At 37.6% G+C, this 16,445-nt stretch overlaps 1 protein-coding gene across 20 annotated transcripts in view; it reads right to left on the bottom strand.

Annotated features, from left to right (window-relative positions):
* CREM (cAMP responsive element modulator) overlaps nucleotides 1-16,445 on the bottom strand; it is a 100,413-nt gene that overhangs the window by 62,720 nt on the left and 21,248 nt on the right. For 9 of the 20 annotated variants that reach the window (XM_057542324.1, XM_057542323.1, XM_057542326.1 and 6 more), the window contains one exon: nucleotides 2,253-2,399. The exons of the other annotated variants lie outside the window; for them this stretch is intronic. In XM_057542324.1, the coding sequence (XP_057398307.1) occupies nucleotides 2,253-2,399 (147 nt within the window). The remainder of the gene's footprint in view (nucleotides 1-2,252; nucleotides 2,400-16,445) is intronic. 20 annotated transcript variants of the gene reach the window in all.

The raw sequence follows: 16,445 nt of genomic DNA, 5'->3' as shown, positions 1-16,445 counted from the left end.
CAGCCTTCAGGAAAGCACTCAGTGTAAGATACACAAGACCTAAGATCCAACCCTGAAAACATCTCATAAATCCAGCAGGCGGTGAGCCAGCGAGTGACAGAGGCAGAAAACAATACCACTGCTGACTTACGCTGGGTCTTCAAATTAGACATTAGATAGGTCTAAAGAAGAAAGAATATTTAAGCAGGTAAACACGTGGGTAACAAGCCTGGTTAAAGTTACAAGAAGTAGGTTGGGTGGGCTTGATGGCAGTGGGTCTTGAAGGTCAAAATAAGGAATTTCTCCTTAAAAGAAAGATCAGAGTTTTAAATACAGTTTCATTTTTTCAAGTAATAGTATAATAACAAATAGTAAAGGAAGTCAGGAAACTAAAATAATGAATCTCTCTACAACATGACTGCTCTCAATATATTCAGCCATCTATCATAGGGGCTAGGATAGTTCTGAGTTTGCAAAACTCACTTTACTTAATATTACAATTACATGGGAATTTGATTTGGGCACACTCAAAAAAGCTTATTAAAATACCAACAATGCAGGCAGGAATATATACTTCCCAAGGCACACGGATGTACATATATGTTCACCTACACGTATGACCATGCATCTCTGGTCATGAACACCCTACACATAAGCACACTCATCCATGAGGAGAACTTATTAGAGAAACTGTCGCTGCAAATCAGACAACCATATATCATCACCAAATATTTATCACTTTAAAGTGGGCTTCCACACATCTCTTGTACAATCATAACAACTCCCTTATGCAAGGTAGGCTATTATTTTAGAAAGTGAAAACTGAAGTTCATCATTCGACAGGTAGGAATTCTAACACAAGATCCACAGACACCAACCTCTACAAAGATAATCATATCATCCATTTAACAAAATCCAAAAGAGCCTACTGAATATGAGATAATATTTTCTTCCAGTACCAGCAAGGTTAAAACTAAGTAGAACTATTGATATCTGCACCCCAATAAAAGTCATAATACAATAAGGAGAGTGGAAAGACTTTCTTGCTTTATAATTAGGGTCAGAAAGAGTCAGAAAGTCCTGGAATCAAAGTTCATTGCAGGAAAGAAAAAAAAAGACAATACTGAGAATCACTCTTACATTTTTGAAAGACACAGGAGAGACACCTGTGCTGAAAAGATAACCAAGCTTTTAACACACGTGGATTTCAAGTGTCATGTTGCAACTCTCATCCTTATTCTGCAACAAACTGGATTCAAATATGCAGGAAAAGGATAAGACTGATTAAGTATAAGAAACTTCATTTTCCTCAGAGATATTTTTGTCATCAATTAGGTTCAAATAGTTTCAACATTTAAAGGACAAAAACAGGGCTTCCCTGGTGGCGCAGTGGTTGAGAATCTGCCTGCCAATGCAGCGGACACGGGTTCGAGCCCTGGTCTGGGAAGATCCCACATGCCGCGGAGCGACTAGGCCCGTGAGCCACAACTACTGAGCCTGCGCGTCTGGAGCCTGTGCTCCGCAACAAGAGAGGCCGCGATAGTGAGAGGCCCGTGCACCGCGATGAAGAGTGGTCCCCGCTTGCCGCAACTAGAGAAAGCCCTCACACAGAAACGAAGACCCAACACAGCCAAAAATAAAAAATAAAAAAAATAAAAAAATAAATTAAAAAAAATAATAATAAATAAATAAATAAATAAAAAAAAAAGAATTTATGACCAACTTTGATGACAATAAATAACAAAACGCATCTCTGGATCACAACCACAACACTAACCACGTCTAAAAAAAACCAAGGTTTAACGTGATGTATAAACGTAACACCAAGTAACAATAATATCATGTCACACATTGACTTAACAATAAACCTAAATTTCTACACTCTAATGTGAGCACTGGTGAAAACAGCATCAGTACTACAATATTTACATTACCATGTTTATCAGACATCTCCAAAGAATCCTCAAAATACTTTTAAGCATCTTTGGAGAGCACTGCTAAACAAATCTAAGTTTGAGCAGAGGGCAACAACTTAAAGGAGAATGACTCAATCTGTAAATTAAGAGCTAACAAAACTACAACTCGAGTCAAATCCATGTATCTAGCAGGGCACAATGCACTTCACACATAAAAAGGAAATTGGTCTAAATGTTTAATAACAAGAGTTGAGCATCAAAGCTACACAAAGAAAATGAGGATAAATGAATTAGTAAAAGAAAAAAAAAAAAAAGCTCAAGAAAGTCCAAGACAAATCATCTGGGAAGGAAGCTAACCTGAATAGCTTGTATTTGTGGTGACTGAATAACCGACGGCTGTGGTGTCTGAAATACTCCCTGGACATGTACAGTTTGGCCTGAAGGTAACTGTACTAGAGTTACAGCTGGGGAGCCTCTTCCGGTGCCTGACCCAGCTACAGAAACCTGCAAAAATGATCATCGTTGAAGATTAAGGCTGGACCTTTTCTTAGTTCTTTACGTTTTTCTTAGAGAAATACCATTCACTATCATGACTGGCCTATTTTTCCTGCTTCTAGGAAACGACAAGCAAGCCAGGGTACTTACCATTAGGAGATGGTTACCATCCTGGAACAGTCATTCTCTGATGTGACAGATACTAAAGAACCCATGCTCCTCACTTTCGGTTCCCATGCTTTGGTGGCTAAGAATGTTCCAAGCACAAAGTTCCAAAGCAGTTAAACTACCGCACTACGACCTCACGACTACTAACAGTGAAGCCTTATTTAGGCCAGAGTATAAACCACCCTCCCTAACTTCTTAAGAGTAATCGGAGACAGAACTTAAAGATGGTAAATTATTTTTTAATAAATGAAACTTCTGACATATGATATTATAGTATTACTCCAGACACAAGCTAATGCCTTGTCTCTATACTGATGAAAACTGCAGTTACTTTTATGCCCTAACAGTCACAAAAAGGGCACAGGCCAAAGAAATTCCAGGACCTCTCATGCCCCTCGCATCTCCAAACCAGAGAAAGCTCATGCCTTGGAGCCTATGTGGCCCTGGCACACTTCTTTCCCCCCAACTGGAGCATCCAGAGGGGCCAGAACCATCACTTGGCTTGCACAGACAGGAGAGAACAGCCATTTACCAGCTACCTTGGGTGCTTCTGACAAAGATCCCTACCAGTAAAACACAATAAAACCTTCACTTCTCTGGACTCAAAACCTGCCAAATTTCTAATTAGTACACAACTGTCCTAAAGGCCAGTGTAATCTTACAAACTTTGCCTCATTTGACTAAGTTTCACTATTCATTATGACTTAACTCAGAACACCGAAGACTTTGGACATGAAAGAAGCTACTAGTTTCTATCATGAGTGGTGGCAGACCACAGAATCTAAAACAAATTTTGAAGAAAGCTTCCATTGGACCTCACTTTAAGGAAAACCAATCATTTCCAATCTACTTACTCTAATACTTTAAAAAGAATTATTAAAAACTGGGTTTATAGCAAATAATTAGATTTATTTAAAACATCATTCTCTTGGAAGGCAAACTTCTTCGGCAATCCAAAAGTAAAAACTCTTCTATCCACGCAAGAGAACCTACGCGGAGAGCATTGCACTAGGTGCCCTAGGGTGGAAAGCAGAATTGCTAAAGCCAACACCTAAGAAACAACAGCACACAAACAGTACAGAACTAATTGCTCCATTGTCCAGGTCATGAAAACCACAGGAGCACAGAACAGAAAGATCAGTATGGGCCTGAACAACAAGTGGAGGCCTTGTGTACAAGCTGCCGATTGAGCTGGGCCTTGCTGTGGCCTGGGTAACAGCTGGACAGAAAAGTGAGAAACCGGGCTGGAGACACCCAACATGTAGCCCACGGGGCAAATTCAGCCCACCTGCTCCTGGAGTTTTATTGCCTACTTTAGATTTTAGGGGAAAGAAAAAGGGCATTCCATAATGGAGCCAGCAGATTTAACAACCGGAAGTTTAAAAACCACTAGATTTACTCTACAAATGTTCCCTGCATGAATTATAAAAAAGGATCCATCTCTTTGTGAACCAATTGCCAAAAGGTATTCCTCTGCCAAATGACTAATTCTCAAACTTTTTAGTCTCAGGACACCTTTCCACTCTTAAAAATTATTGATGACCTCAAATAACTTTTGTTTATGTGACTTATATCCAGCAGGATGCTGTAAATGCACAACCAGCTCTTGGGAAGGGAGAATGCTATGGGTAACTTTTGCAGATTTCTGTAATTTAAATACTCCTACTATGGCAGATTTCAAGCTACCAACGGGTGACACTGAACACAAAGCTGGAAAAAGATGTACACCATCGGCTCTCACAAGCCAGCTCAGCCCACTGTTGGTTATATGTACTGATATTTACCACATTAGAAATTAAAACTGAGAAATGTTTAAAATACTTAGTAATTCACTTAAAAATAACAATAATGCCATTACATGCTAACATAAATAACAGTTTATGAAGACTACTTTCAAGACAAAATAATTAATGACAAGAGTGTCAATGTTTTACATTTTTACAAATTCTTTTAATGTCTGGTTTAACTTAAAACAGCTGGATTTTCATACCTATTTCTGCACTGAATCTGTTGCAATATGTTATTTTAATTGGTATGTGAATAAAATATGCCTCTTACACATGTATGATTAGAAAAGGAGGAGTATTTCAATGGCTTTTTCAGAGAAATGTGGGTATTCTTCTTTGATACTACACCAAAACTCAGCAAGTGGCTGTTTCTTAAAGGTTAGTGGCCATGTGGAATCTGAAAACTTAGTTACGTTAAAATCCATTCATCTATCTTATACTTAGACATTGATCTATCTTATACTCTTTAGCCAGGCATGATTTTGTAATGTTATACGGTAGTTATTTGGAAAATACTGGCTCACTGAGTTAAGTAGATCTCCCAAATGCTGACACATTTCATGATACACTATCAGAAAATCACATTCATTAAAATCAACATCAACTTCCTCAGAAAACTATAAATACTGGGAAGCTATCAAGCTCAAAATGGCAGATGGAGATTTTCCAAAATTCAAAACTGCTGCTTAAAAGCCTGAATTTTATCATTGGCAATAAATACTGTTAATTGTTTTCCTTGACGTGACAAGCTTACTTCTTTTTTTTTTTGAATTTTTGAATTTCATTTTATTTATTTTTTTATACAGCAGGTTCTTATTAGTCATCAATTTTATACACATCCCTGTATACATGTCAATCCCAATCTTCCAGTTCATCCCACCACCACCCCCACACCCCGCCACTTTCCCCCCTTGGTGTCCATACGTTTGTTCTCTACATCTGTGTCTCTATTTCTGCCCTGCAAACCGGTTCATCTGTACCATGTTTCTAGGTTCCACATATATGCGTTAATATACGATATTTGTTTTTCTCTTTCTGACTTACTTCACTCTGTATGACAGTCTCTAGATTCATCCACTCATTTTCTCTTGAGAAAATGTTTTTCAAATACTCAAGTTTGAACAGTCATAGTTTGGCTATTTGCCATTATTTCAAGAAAAATGATGTCCTGTTTGGGGGGGTGGGGGAATGCAGCTAGTTCTTCTTGCCTCTCATTCAATAACTCAAGTGTTTTTTTCTCAAGATCACCATTGGTCTTCAGTACGCGGCAGAAATGCTTTCAGTGAATGTCCCACTTCCACAGCACAGAATATTAAAACAACATGTACTCGAGGGTCAAGATTTAATACAATTGGTAATGTTTGCTGATTCATCAGGGACAGTCTTAAGTGAAACTGACATTTTAAAAAAAAACTGCAAGTTAATGTAGTGAAGACCACAATGACTACTAACACAGTTTGGCACCACTGCCACTGACTTGATCGTGCTAAGGTGCCAACAGTTTTACCCCCCAACTGTTTTTGCACCATCAGGGCAAATGCCAATACAGAGAAAAATAAATAAATCTTAGTATTACTGTGAAAATAGGTTTGTCATCCCAAACCTCCAGGCATGATTGTGTAACACCATGTGGGAGTTATTTGGAAAATACTGGGTCCTTGGAGTTTCCTCCAGGCTTCCCTGTACCACATTTTGAAAACTACTGCTCTATCCTCTATCCTATGCAGCCCCTAGGTAGGCCCTGCTCACAGCTCAGAGCGCAGAGTGCTGAAGCAGGCGGCAATTTCAGCTCCACCACAGCAGCACAGCCAAAACCACCATATATAGTAACCCTGATAGAGCATTCGTATCGCAGAGATTGAGCAAAACAGAATATACATTATACCCAAGAGTACTACTAGTATTCTTACAGACTGGACCTGTGGCTTGAGATGGCAGATAGTGCCACATTCACTTTCATGGGGAAATGACCAGCTTCAAAGAAATTAGATATTTTGAAGAATTGAAGAACAACTCAAGAAAGATTCATGGGGTTTTGATAAGTATAAATCATGCTTTAAGTTGCTCTAATTGTCTTACGAGTGTAATTTTCACGACTTCAAATTATTAAACAATGCTCTATCAAAAAGGCTTAGTGAGAAGAAAACCTGCTGTAGAAAGGGAGCTGTACCCACTAGTACAAAACTGTATTCCTAGAATTCTGGAGATGAGTTATACAAATCTGTAACTACAGTGAAAACTCTCACATCTGAACTCTGGGTAGTACAAAAAGCTCACGAGACAACTCTTTAGTTAAACTGTTGAAATAGAGGCTGAGAAGCAGCACAAGTGACATACCCTAGAGTCACAATTCCAGTGTATCCTTAAAAAACATCAACAACGGGCTTCCCTGGTGGTGCAGTGGTTGAGAATCCGCCTGCCAATGTAGGGGACACGGGTTCGAGCCCTGGTCTGGGAAGATCCCACATGCCGCGGAGCGGCTGGGCCCGTGAGCCATAATTACTGAGCCTGCGCGTCTGGAGCCTGTGCTCCGCAGCAAGAGAGGCCGCGATAGTAAGAGGCCCGCGCACCGCGATGAAGAGTGGCCCCCGCTTGCCGCAACTAGAGAAAGCCCTCGCACAGAAACGAAGACCCACCACAGCCATAAAAAAAAAAAAAAAAAAAAAAAAAAAAAAAAAAAAAAAAAAAAAAAACATCAACAACACTCTTAGATCTAGAGAACCGGTCAGGCGTTCTACATTCTTACTGGTTTTGCCAAAACTGATCTGTGACTAGCATTAAGCTTATAACTAACTGTACTGGTAGAGTTAACAGGATAAACATCATCATTCATAGGAAAAAAATTCATGTGGCTCCCTACCTTTAACATCTTACCATTAGTATTATCCTATTGATCACATGAGGCACAGGTAAATACAGGGCGCCCCTGAAGTAGGATGTGGTCCACAGATGGCACAGAAGGAACTCGGGCAATGATTCAAGAACATGCATGGTGGCCCCAAAGCCAAAAATGGGTAAGTAAAGAAGCATCTTTTTGTTTTTGTGCAAGGTGGCAGATTCAGTTTTAGGCAGGCTAGGGTGAAAGCAATGGGAGGAAACCAGGTGGAAATGTTTAGTAGGCAAGGAGAATTATGGGACTGATGCTTGGGTTAGAGCTCAGGAAATAAAGATATGAGATACACTGACAAAAAGCAACCTATAAAGACTACTATACTTACTTTATTCACAATGTGCAAATAGAATTCTAAAGAAGTTCTGGAAAGAGAAGGGAATTAAGTCTCTCCTAAAGGACACTACTGATAGAGACACAAATTTTAGTTCACTTGAACTAAAATATGCATACTTCACGTAGAAACAGATCTTTCTTATAAACATCATATATTCATTCCAAAACTTTTTAAGAAGTAAATCTCACAGAAACAAGTCATACTTATGAATTAACTCATTCTTTTGTTCACTTAACAAACGTTTATTGGAAGCCTGCCTTGTGGACCAGTCTAGACAGCAGGGATATAGCAGTGAACATGAAAAGTCTGCTCTCCTCAATCAGGAGACAGAAAACAGATGAAGAGACAAAAACATAATTTGGGGTGGTGCTAAATTCTCAAAAGAGAAACAAAGAAGGGTAACTGAGGAGGCGGCGGGAGGGTGGAAGGAAGCTACTTAAGGTATACCTACTGAATAAAGAAAAGTGGGAAAGGAAGCCATGGGAAGATCTATCTATATTCATCACATTCCAACAACCAAGCAGGCAACTGCTCAAAAAACAAGCACATAAAATGGATGTATTTTATATTTCATAATTTTTATACCTCTTTTTATGAGGCTCTAAAAGTGTGTATAATGAACTCATAGTAGACATAGTTTACCTTTTCTTCCTGATCCCCTGAACAATAATCCTCTTCTACAGGATGCCTGAAACATAGATTATGCTGATGCCACCACATCCACCAAAAACCCCACTATAGACAGTGGTTAATCTGAAGAAATAAATTAAGATGATGCAATTGACAGCCTTACTTGGCTTTGCAATTTAAAAAACCCTAATAACAACACATAACTGGGAAAACCTCACAATGTTGTAACACAGCATTTGATTAGCACCTAGTGGACTTGCTCCAATCTGTAGCTAGGTTCCCTTATGATGGGGTTTATGATGTCACAGTGCAGCTGCAAATGTCACAGAGCCACTGAGCCTGCATTTAAGACAGTTAATAAAGGGTGAAAAAATGTGAATTCACGGTATAGCAGACTTCGCTATCAACTCTGCTGCCTGAAAAGTCAGATCTATATATTACCTATTTTAATTCCAAGGACTACAATGAAAAGCCAATTAACACTCTACGTGAGAAGCTGGAAAACTATACTGATTTCTGTGTATTAAGACAGTATTCTCAAGAGTCTGTTTCTTCTATGGAAAAAAAAAGTGTTTAAAGAATATTTCAAATATTTTAAGGCTGAAAACAGGAAAATAATATTATAAATGTGAACACTTTAATAAAGACGCAAAATATTTCACTTCATTATTTTAAAAAGTTGTATTTACTTGTGCTAAATGAAGACAAACACAAAAGGAAAAATGTAGAATTGGTATCATTTTAGTGTCTTTAGTGTTTTTCTTTCCCATATTGAGGTTCTTTTTTTTCTTTTTTTAAACAGTGTGGCTAACAAATTGCCAAAATCAATGGAGTTAAATTTTGCCTTGTGAATATCAACTGCAAACACTGATAACAGAGTTGGCCATGTAAGACTGATATTTTTATATCTACTATGTTAAAATTTTTAGAACTATAATATGATCCTTGAATCCTTTGTGTGTAAGGCATGAAGAAATACTATCTGAAATCTATAATCTGAATTTTAAAAGGGAGAAGTGGATTCTGTTTCTGGTACTGTAATTATAAATGGCCAAATATTACGTCTCTTTAAAAAAATTCCCCTCTTGAAAGCAAAGCAAATGTTGGAATCAAGTCATTCTTAATTATATAGTCTGATAATACTTCCAATAAGCAGTGGTGATCACTGTGATGATCAGTGATGACAAAATCAGGGGTTCTTATGCTTTGAAAAACAATCCCTAGTGAAATTTTTCCCTAGCTAATCCTTATAATTTCCTATTTATAGTACTTGGAGCATCGTTTTACATTCTAACCAATACTAGATGTTTTACTTATATTTATAAAGACTATGAACACGAACATGATCTTTATAGAAGTCAAAAATCCTTTAGCTCTAGATGTTTAAAAATCAATCTTATATCTTGGTTTCAGTAAGACTGAAACTAAAACTGATCATAATTTTCTAGCCAATTGCATTACAAAGTAGTAAATGTACATAGTGAAGTAAGTTGCAGTGAGCCAAAAATCCTGAGCCAAAAATGGCATTTACCCAGCAGATGTCTTACAAGGGCAAACATTGGACTCTTAACAATGATACACATCATTTCTAGTAATGAATAGGAAATGCACGTGCCAAAAGCCAGAAGCTACAGAATGAATGCCTAAAACCACTTATTATCCAAACTACATATTAATCTATTTCTGACCAAAATCAACTCAGGAATGTCTATGCAGGAAACTGCAATTCACTTGAATTATTCTACCTTAATTCTTCTACCAATCACTTGGTATAAGTCCTAAAGAGTACTGACTAAGCAAAAGCAACCTTAAAAAATAGTAATAATAAACAAAATGTGGTATATACATACAAAGGACGAAGAAATTCCTATCGCATACTGACTATATAGCTGAACCTTCAGGACATTATGCTAAGTGAAATAAGCCAGTCACAAAAAGACAAATATTGATGATTCCACCTATATGAGGTATCTAAAAGTAGTCAAATTCATAGAAACCGAAAAGTAGAATGGTGGTTACCAGGGGCTGAGGGGAGGAGTAAAAAGGGAGATGCTATTTTATGGGTATAGGCTTTTAGATTTGCAAGATGAAAAAGTTCTAGAGATCTGTTTCACAACAATGTGAATATACCTAACACTACTGAACTTTACACCTGAACTTAAGACTGCAGATTTTATGTATTTTTTTTCCACACACAAAAAATAGCAATAACTATTGCCCCACATTTGGTGGATATGATAATTAACTGTCTTATTGCCAGGAAGATATTCAATAAATTGATTTTACCAAAGGCAATGAGACTGACTTCCCCATCAGTTTATGAGACATAATTCTAAAGCTCTGGGTGTTCCCATACTCTTGGCCCCAGAATTACTGCTCAAGACATAGACTAGCTATTGGTGCCAGGATTTATATGGACCAGTTATTAATACATCAAAATGGATAAAATTTAACTTTCTATGCTCTTCATATATCCAAGGTCAGAAGCTGAGTTGGGATCTAAACATGATACTATCTTATCTGCCGCTAAATAATGAAGGAGTAACAGTATACAGTATATATGTATATATACAATAGTTACTGCATACTACCGTGCATATATATATATAGTATTATATATACAGTAGCTAGATGTAGCATATATTTATGAGTACTCTTTGCAAACTATGCATTTTCCCAGGTAATGCTCTCTGAAATGGTCTGGTTCAACACTGAGTACCTATGTATTACAAGTAATAGAAATGCTTAATGAAATCTAAAGCCAGGTGCCTGGGTTCTGCCTTTTATTAACTGTGTGACCTATGACAAGTTATTCACCCTCTCTGTACCTTAGTTTCCTCAACTGCAAAAGAGAATGAAAAGAAAACAGTACCTTTCTACAGAGCTGTTGTGAGAGCTGAACTACATGTGTAAAGCACGGAACAGCGTCGGGCACATACTGAATATTCAATAAACGCTCACTCTTGTTATTTTTATTATTGTTACACTTCATTTAAATAATTTGGTCAAGAATGTAGAGCTTAATTTACATGTATTGATATTAATCCTTTGATTTGGAAAGATTAAAATATTTTTAAAAGTATTCCTCAAAATTAAGGTGAGGAAAGAAGAATCAAGGATTTGCATAAAAGTAGAAGTCAAAATCTGAATCAGTGACAAAACGTGGCCAGACCAAACTGCATCCTTAAGTTTTTTCAGTTTTAGTCCAAAGGTCAGAGTTTATAAATAGAAAAGTCTAAGAATTTAGCTCCTAAAAAAACAGTATAATGGGGCTTCCCTGGTGGCACAGTGGTTGAGAATCTGCCTGCCAATGCAGGGGACACAGGTTCGAGCCCTGGTCTGGGAGGATCCCACATGCCGCGGAGCAACTGGGCCCGTGAGCCACAATTACTGAGCCTGCGCGTCTGGAGCCTGTGCTCCGCAACAAGAGAGGCCGTGATGGTGAGAGGCCCGCGCACCGCGATGAAGAGTGGTCCCCACTTGCCGCAACTAGAGAGAGCCCTCGCACAGAAACGAAGACTCAACACAGTCATAAATAAATAAATAAATAAATAAAAGAACGTGAATTTCTTTAAAAAAAAAAAACAAAAAAAAACAGTATAATGAAACTTGGTCTTACCATGAAATCGAAAATCTAGTAATAAATTTTAGTTTAGACTTTCAGAGCCAAAATATTGTGAAGGAATGCTTGCAACGTTTTAAAATTTCTAAAATAAATTCAAAGTACAAAAATTTAGTATAAATAAAATTTGGTATAAATAAAATATACCAATTTAAATACATTCATGACATTATATCAGAACTTTGCTTATAAAACAACTACATATCAGCTTTTCTTCTCTATACCCACTGGAGGCCTATTTAACCATAAATAGATTTATATTACTTTAGAATGAATTTTTGATACAATATATTTTTATAAATTTATTTACTTTTGGCTGAGTTGGGTCTTCACTGCTGTGCGCAGGCTTTCTCTAGTTGTGGTGAGCGGGGGGCTACTCTTTGTTGTGGTGCGCGGGCGACTCATCGCGGTGGCTTTTCTTATTGTGGGGCACGGGCTCTAGGCGCAAGGGCTTCAGTTGTTGTGGCACGTGGGCTCTAGAGCACAGGCTCAGTAGCTGTGGCGTACGGGCTTAGTTGCTCCACGGCATGTGGGATCTTCCCGGACCAGGGCTCAAACCCGTGTCCCCTGCATTGGCAGGCGGATTCTTAACTGCTGTGCTACCAGGGAAGTCCTGATACGATATATTTTTAAACTAGCATAAGCCACTTCATCTCAAAGCCTGGCCACTACTATTCTAACCATCTGAGGTTACTATAATGAATAAAGCAAAACGTTTATTGCATGTGGACTTTGTGTCAAGCACGGTATTTGGGCTTCACATAAGTCATCTCATTTAATGGTCAACTGATGAAATTAGCATTTCAATTATTTTAGGTAAAGAATCAAAGAATTCAGTCTAATAAGTATTTACTTAAAACTATGTATAAAAATTAAGAAAATAATTTTGTGTCTTTAGTCTTAATCTTCTTCACTCCATTACTTTTAAGTAAACAAACTACTACTACACTTAATTCAAACTGTGTGTACAGGTATAAGTTAGGGCTCTTTTTCCTTATACCAAGTACAAAGCAGTAAACAAGCCCTTACAAAAGGTAAAACTAGAAAGTTCTGAGGACCTGGGAAACCAACTTACACTGGCAGTAGCTATCATGGTATATTAACATATCTGATATCAAATAAATACCCATTATTTTTTAAAAGGTATTTAAAAGGAGGTCTATTGCTGTATAAACATACCTACTGAAAGGCAAATGTCTTTCCTGAACTATTTCTGCTTGCACCATTGTCATCTAATATTGTCTCTACTTAGTATTTTCAACCCCATAACCAGGCTTTTCTCTTCCATGCCTTTTTGGAGAATGACATGTTATATCTCTGATAGGGCTCAGAAAACTCACATTTCTGAAGATCACTATTAAGATGTTGTCATCACTATCAATGAAGTGAAAATTTCCCAAAGCCTCTGTGTTTTCCAAATGTAATTCCTTTAATAGTTTGGGGTTTACAGAGGTTGTAGTAGCAAAAAATTGAAATAAGGCAAAGTAAATAATCTCTGAATCTTATTCAAAGAAGGAATTATAAAAATTAATGCTCCATTTTTAAAATTTCAATGTCTAGTCTATTATTTTTTGTTTTGTTTTTTTTATTGCAGTAAAAAATACATAATATAAAATTTACCATCTTAACCATTTTTAAGTGTACCGTTCAGTAGTAAGTATATTCACACTGTTGTGAAACAGATCTCCAGAACATTTTCATCCTGCAAATCTAAAACTACACCCTTAAACAACAGTCCCCTTGTATTTTCTCCCCCCAACCTACTCTTTAACTAGAAAAAAGTCAGAGAAAAGGATAAAGAGAATAACTGTTTATTCTCAGTTATTTTTCCATTACCACTAGTGACAAACTACCTGTTACTAAAACTAAGAAGGAAGACTTGAACATCAAACAAAAAGTACCCAAATCTCATAGAAAATCATTACAAATGACAGAAAATCTCTAACAGTCTCTCAAACACTAAAACAGATTTGTATGCATTTTTTTTCTGATTATAAGGTGTATAAAAACAAAACCTTTTTCTGAAATTTGACTTTGACTGCTTTATACCTACTGAAATTACCTTTGAAACACTGATTTTCATTCAAAGAAAAGTATCATTTAACACACTGGGATGAAAGCACAGAGTATATTCTAAAGCCAAAAGCCAACCTTTAAAGAAATCTATTAGCTATTATACACAAAGTTATCAAAATATGAGTACAGATTATATAACAAATTCTTATTCAAAATGAATAAAATGGTGACTAATATTAACAGTTCACAAATTATTTTTACTTATATCCCTTCAACCTTGAATTACCTTCAAGAATGAGTTACATTTCAAAGCAGTACATTTTCTTGAATTAGCTGACTAAGCAACAACAAAAATTTAGCATTTACTGAAAAAAATTCACTGTTCTATTTTTTTCCTCCTAACTTTTGTTAATTTTTAGAGCTAATTCTAAGTGAATACAACAATTATGTTCAAAAAATTTAAATTAGGGCAATTAAAAATAACCAGGGGAAGGAATACATAAAATTAAGGAGCAACAGAAAGTCAACAATAAAATGAAAATTTTTATTTCAAAATCTTAAGAGGAACATTTTCTCTTTCAGTAAGAGCCCCTCAAGTCAGGGAATCAGCATACTGAGGTTTAAAAAACAAGATTCAATTAAACACTGAGCTTGGACTTCCCTGGTGGCGCAGTGGTTAAGAATCTGCCTGCCAATGCGGGGGACACGGGTTCAATCCCTGGTCCGGGGAGATCCCACATGCCATGGAGCAACTAAGCCCGTGTGCCACAACTGCTAGGCCTGTGCTCTAGAGCCCACAAGCCGCAGCCACTGAGGCCGCGTGCCGCAACTACTGAAGCCCACGCGCCTAGAGCCCGCGCTCCACAACAGAAGCCACCGCAGTGAGAAGCCAGAGCACCGCAACGAAGAGTAGCCCCCGCGCACCGCAACTAGAGAAAGCCTGCGCGCAGCAATGAAGGTCCAATGCAGCCAAAAAAGAACCAGGACAAAACACTGAGCTTGAACTAGATGTACTCAGCCGACAGTAAATATACCAAATCAACCTAACATGATACAGACCAACTTTAATATACAAATATGATGTTGCTAACCAATTATCAATAGCAAATGTTGCTTGTATGTTGCTTGTTTTGTTTTGTTTTCTGATAGCCACCCATATTCTTCCTGGTCCTACTTAGGACCAAGAAGATGGATTTTTGGCACAGCTGGCCAAAACAATGAGAAATGCCATTCCAATTTTCCACCAGTTTGAAACAGAAAACACACAAGTCATACACTGAAACCTATCCCTTGTTAAATCATTCCTACTCCAATCCCTCACTGCACGCCAGGCCTGCTTTCTTCTAAGATGCTTCTTTACGTACTGTTTGCATTTACAGCAGAGAGGATAAGAAAGGAGGTTAGCAGAGTATAATCTCTGAACAACATTCCCTAGTGGCTTCCTCTGTTCCAGAGTCTCCTTGTTTCCAAAAATACAGAGCTTCTCGGAAAGGTTAAATTTTATATTAGAACTCACTCTCTCGAGGCACTACGCTGACCCTGATGATCTCGAGTCGCCTTCCAGCTCTATGACCCCTGTGACTCTGCTCCCTTCACCTTTCCTTCCTATCTTTGCTGAAACTTTTGAGAATTGGCCATTTACGAAGTAGGGTTATTTAGCTTTCCGACTTGAGGTGTCATACTCAGGCCTCAGGCTGCACCAGCAGCTATGAGGCACGAAGCTCCAGACAGCACTTCCTCTCCTGAGGCTCCATCTGGATCACCACGCTCACCCTGAGCTTCATGGCAGCATTATCAATTCCCAAGAGATGCGGAACAAGAAAAGTTCACGGAGCTACCACTGTTGCCTTCAGAGTAGATTACACATTTGTGAGATGAATGGGGAAATATGAGCATGGAGTGCATATTATACCAAGGAATTATGCTCGATTTTATTAGGTATGATCATGACATTTGGTTATATAGGAAAATGTCCATAACCTCTTAAGAGCTGCATACCCAGAAGAAAGTAGGAATGACATGACGTGATGTCTGAGATCTGTAGAGCTGCTTAAAATTCTTCGACGAAAAGAAAAAAAAGAAGATAAATGAAGCAAGTGCTACCAAATCTTAATAATTTTTAAGTTTCTACATATATATGCGGGAGCATTATTCTACTCTTGTATATGTTTGAAATCTTTCATCACAAAAGAAATGCTAACTTCCCATTACCCATTTAAGGATTATATTATTTCCAAAGGCTGTAAGTATGACTTTAAAAACTACCTGTATATACAGTAATTTTGCTTTTCACCATTTTGGTTTTGGGAAAGGGTTTCCTCCTGGCTTGATTATATAAAATAGACTCTTCCATTTACCACCAAGAGTTTTTCCAGGGGAGGGGGGTAGAATCTAGTCTTATATATGTATCAACACATACACTTACCAGACAAGATTCCAGCTTCAATTAAAAAAAAAAAAATCTACTTAAAAACTAACTCAGGCAAGAAGAAATCCAAGTCACAGTACTCAGCCTCGATGATCTGCCACTCCAGCCTCTAGCCCTTTGACACTGTCACCACGTGACTTCTATTCACTATTGGATACAATTGGAAGGGAAAGGCTC

Source organism: Balaenoptera acutorostrata, chromosome 3 (assembly GCF_949987535.1).
Source record: "Balaenoptera acutorostrata chromosome 3, mBalAcu1.1, whole genome shotgun sequence".
In the NCBI taxonomy this organism is placed as follows: domain Eukaryota; kingdom Metazoa; phylum Chordata; class Mammalia; order Artiodactyla; family Balaenopteridae; genus Balaenoptera; species Balaenoptera acutorostrata.
The sequence above is the reverse complement of the archived record's forward strand: the minus strand, read 5'-3'. Positions and strand labels throughout refer to the sequence as shown.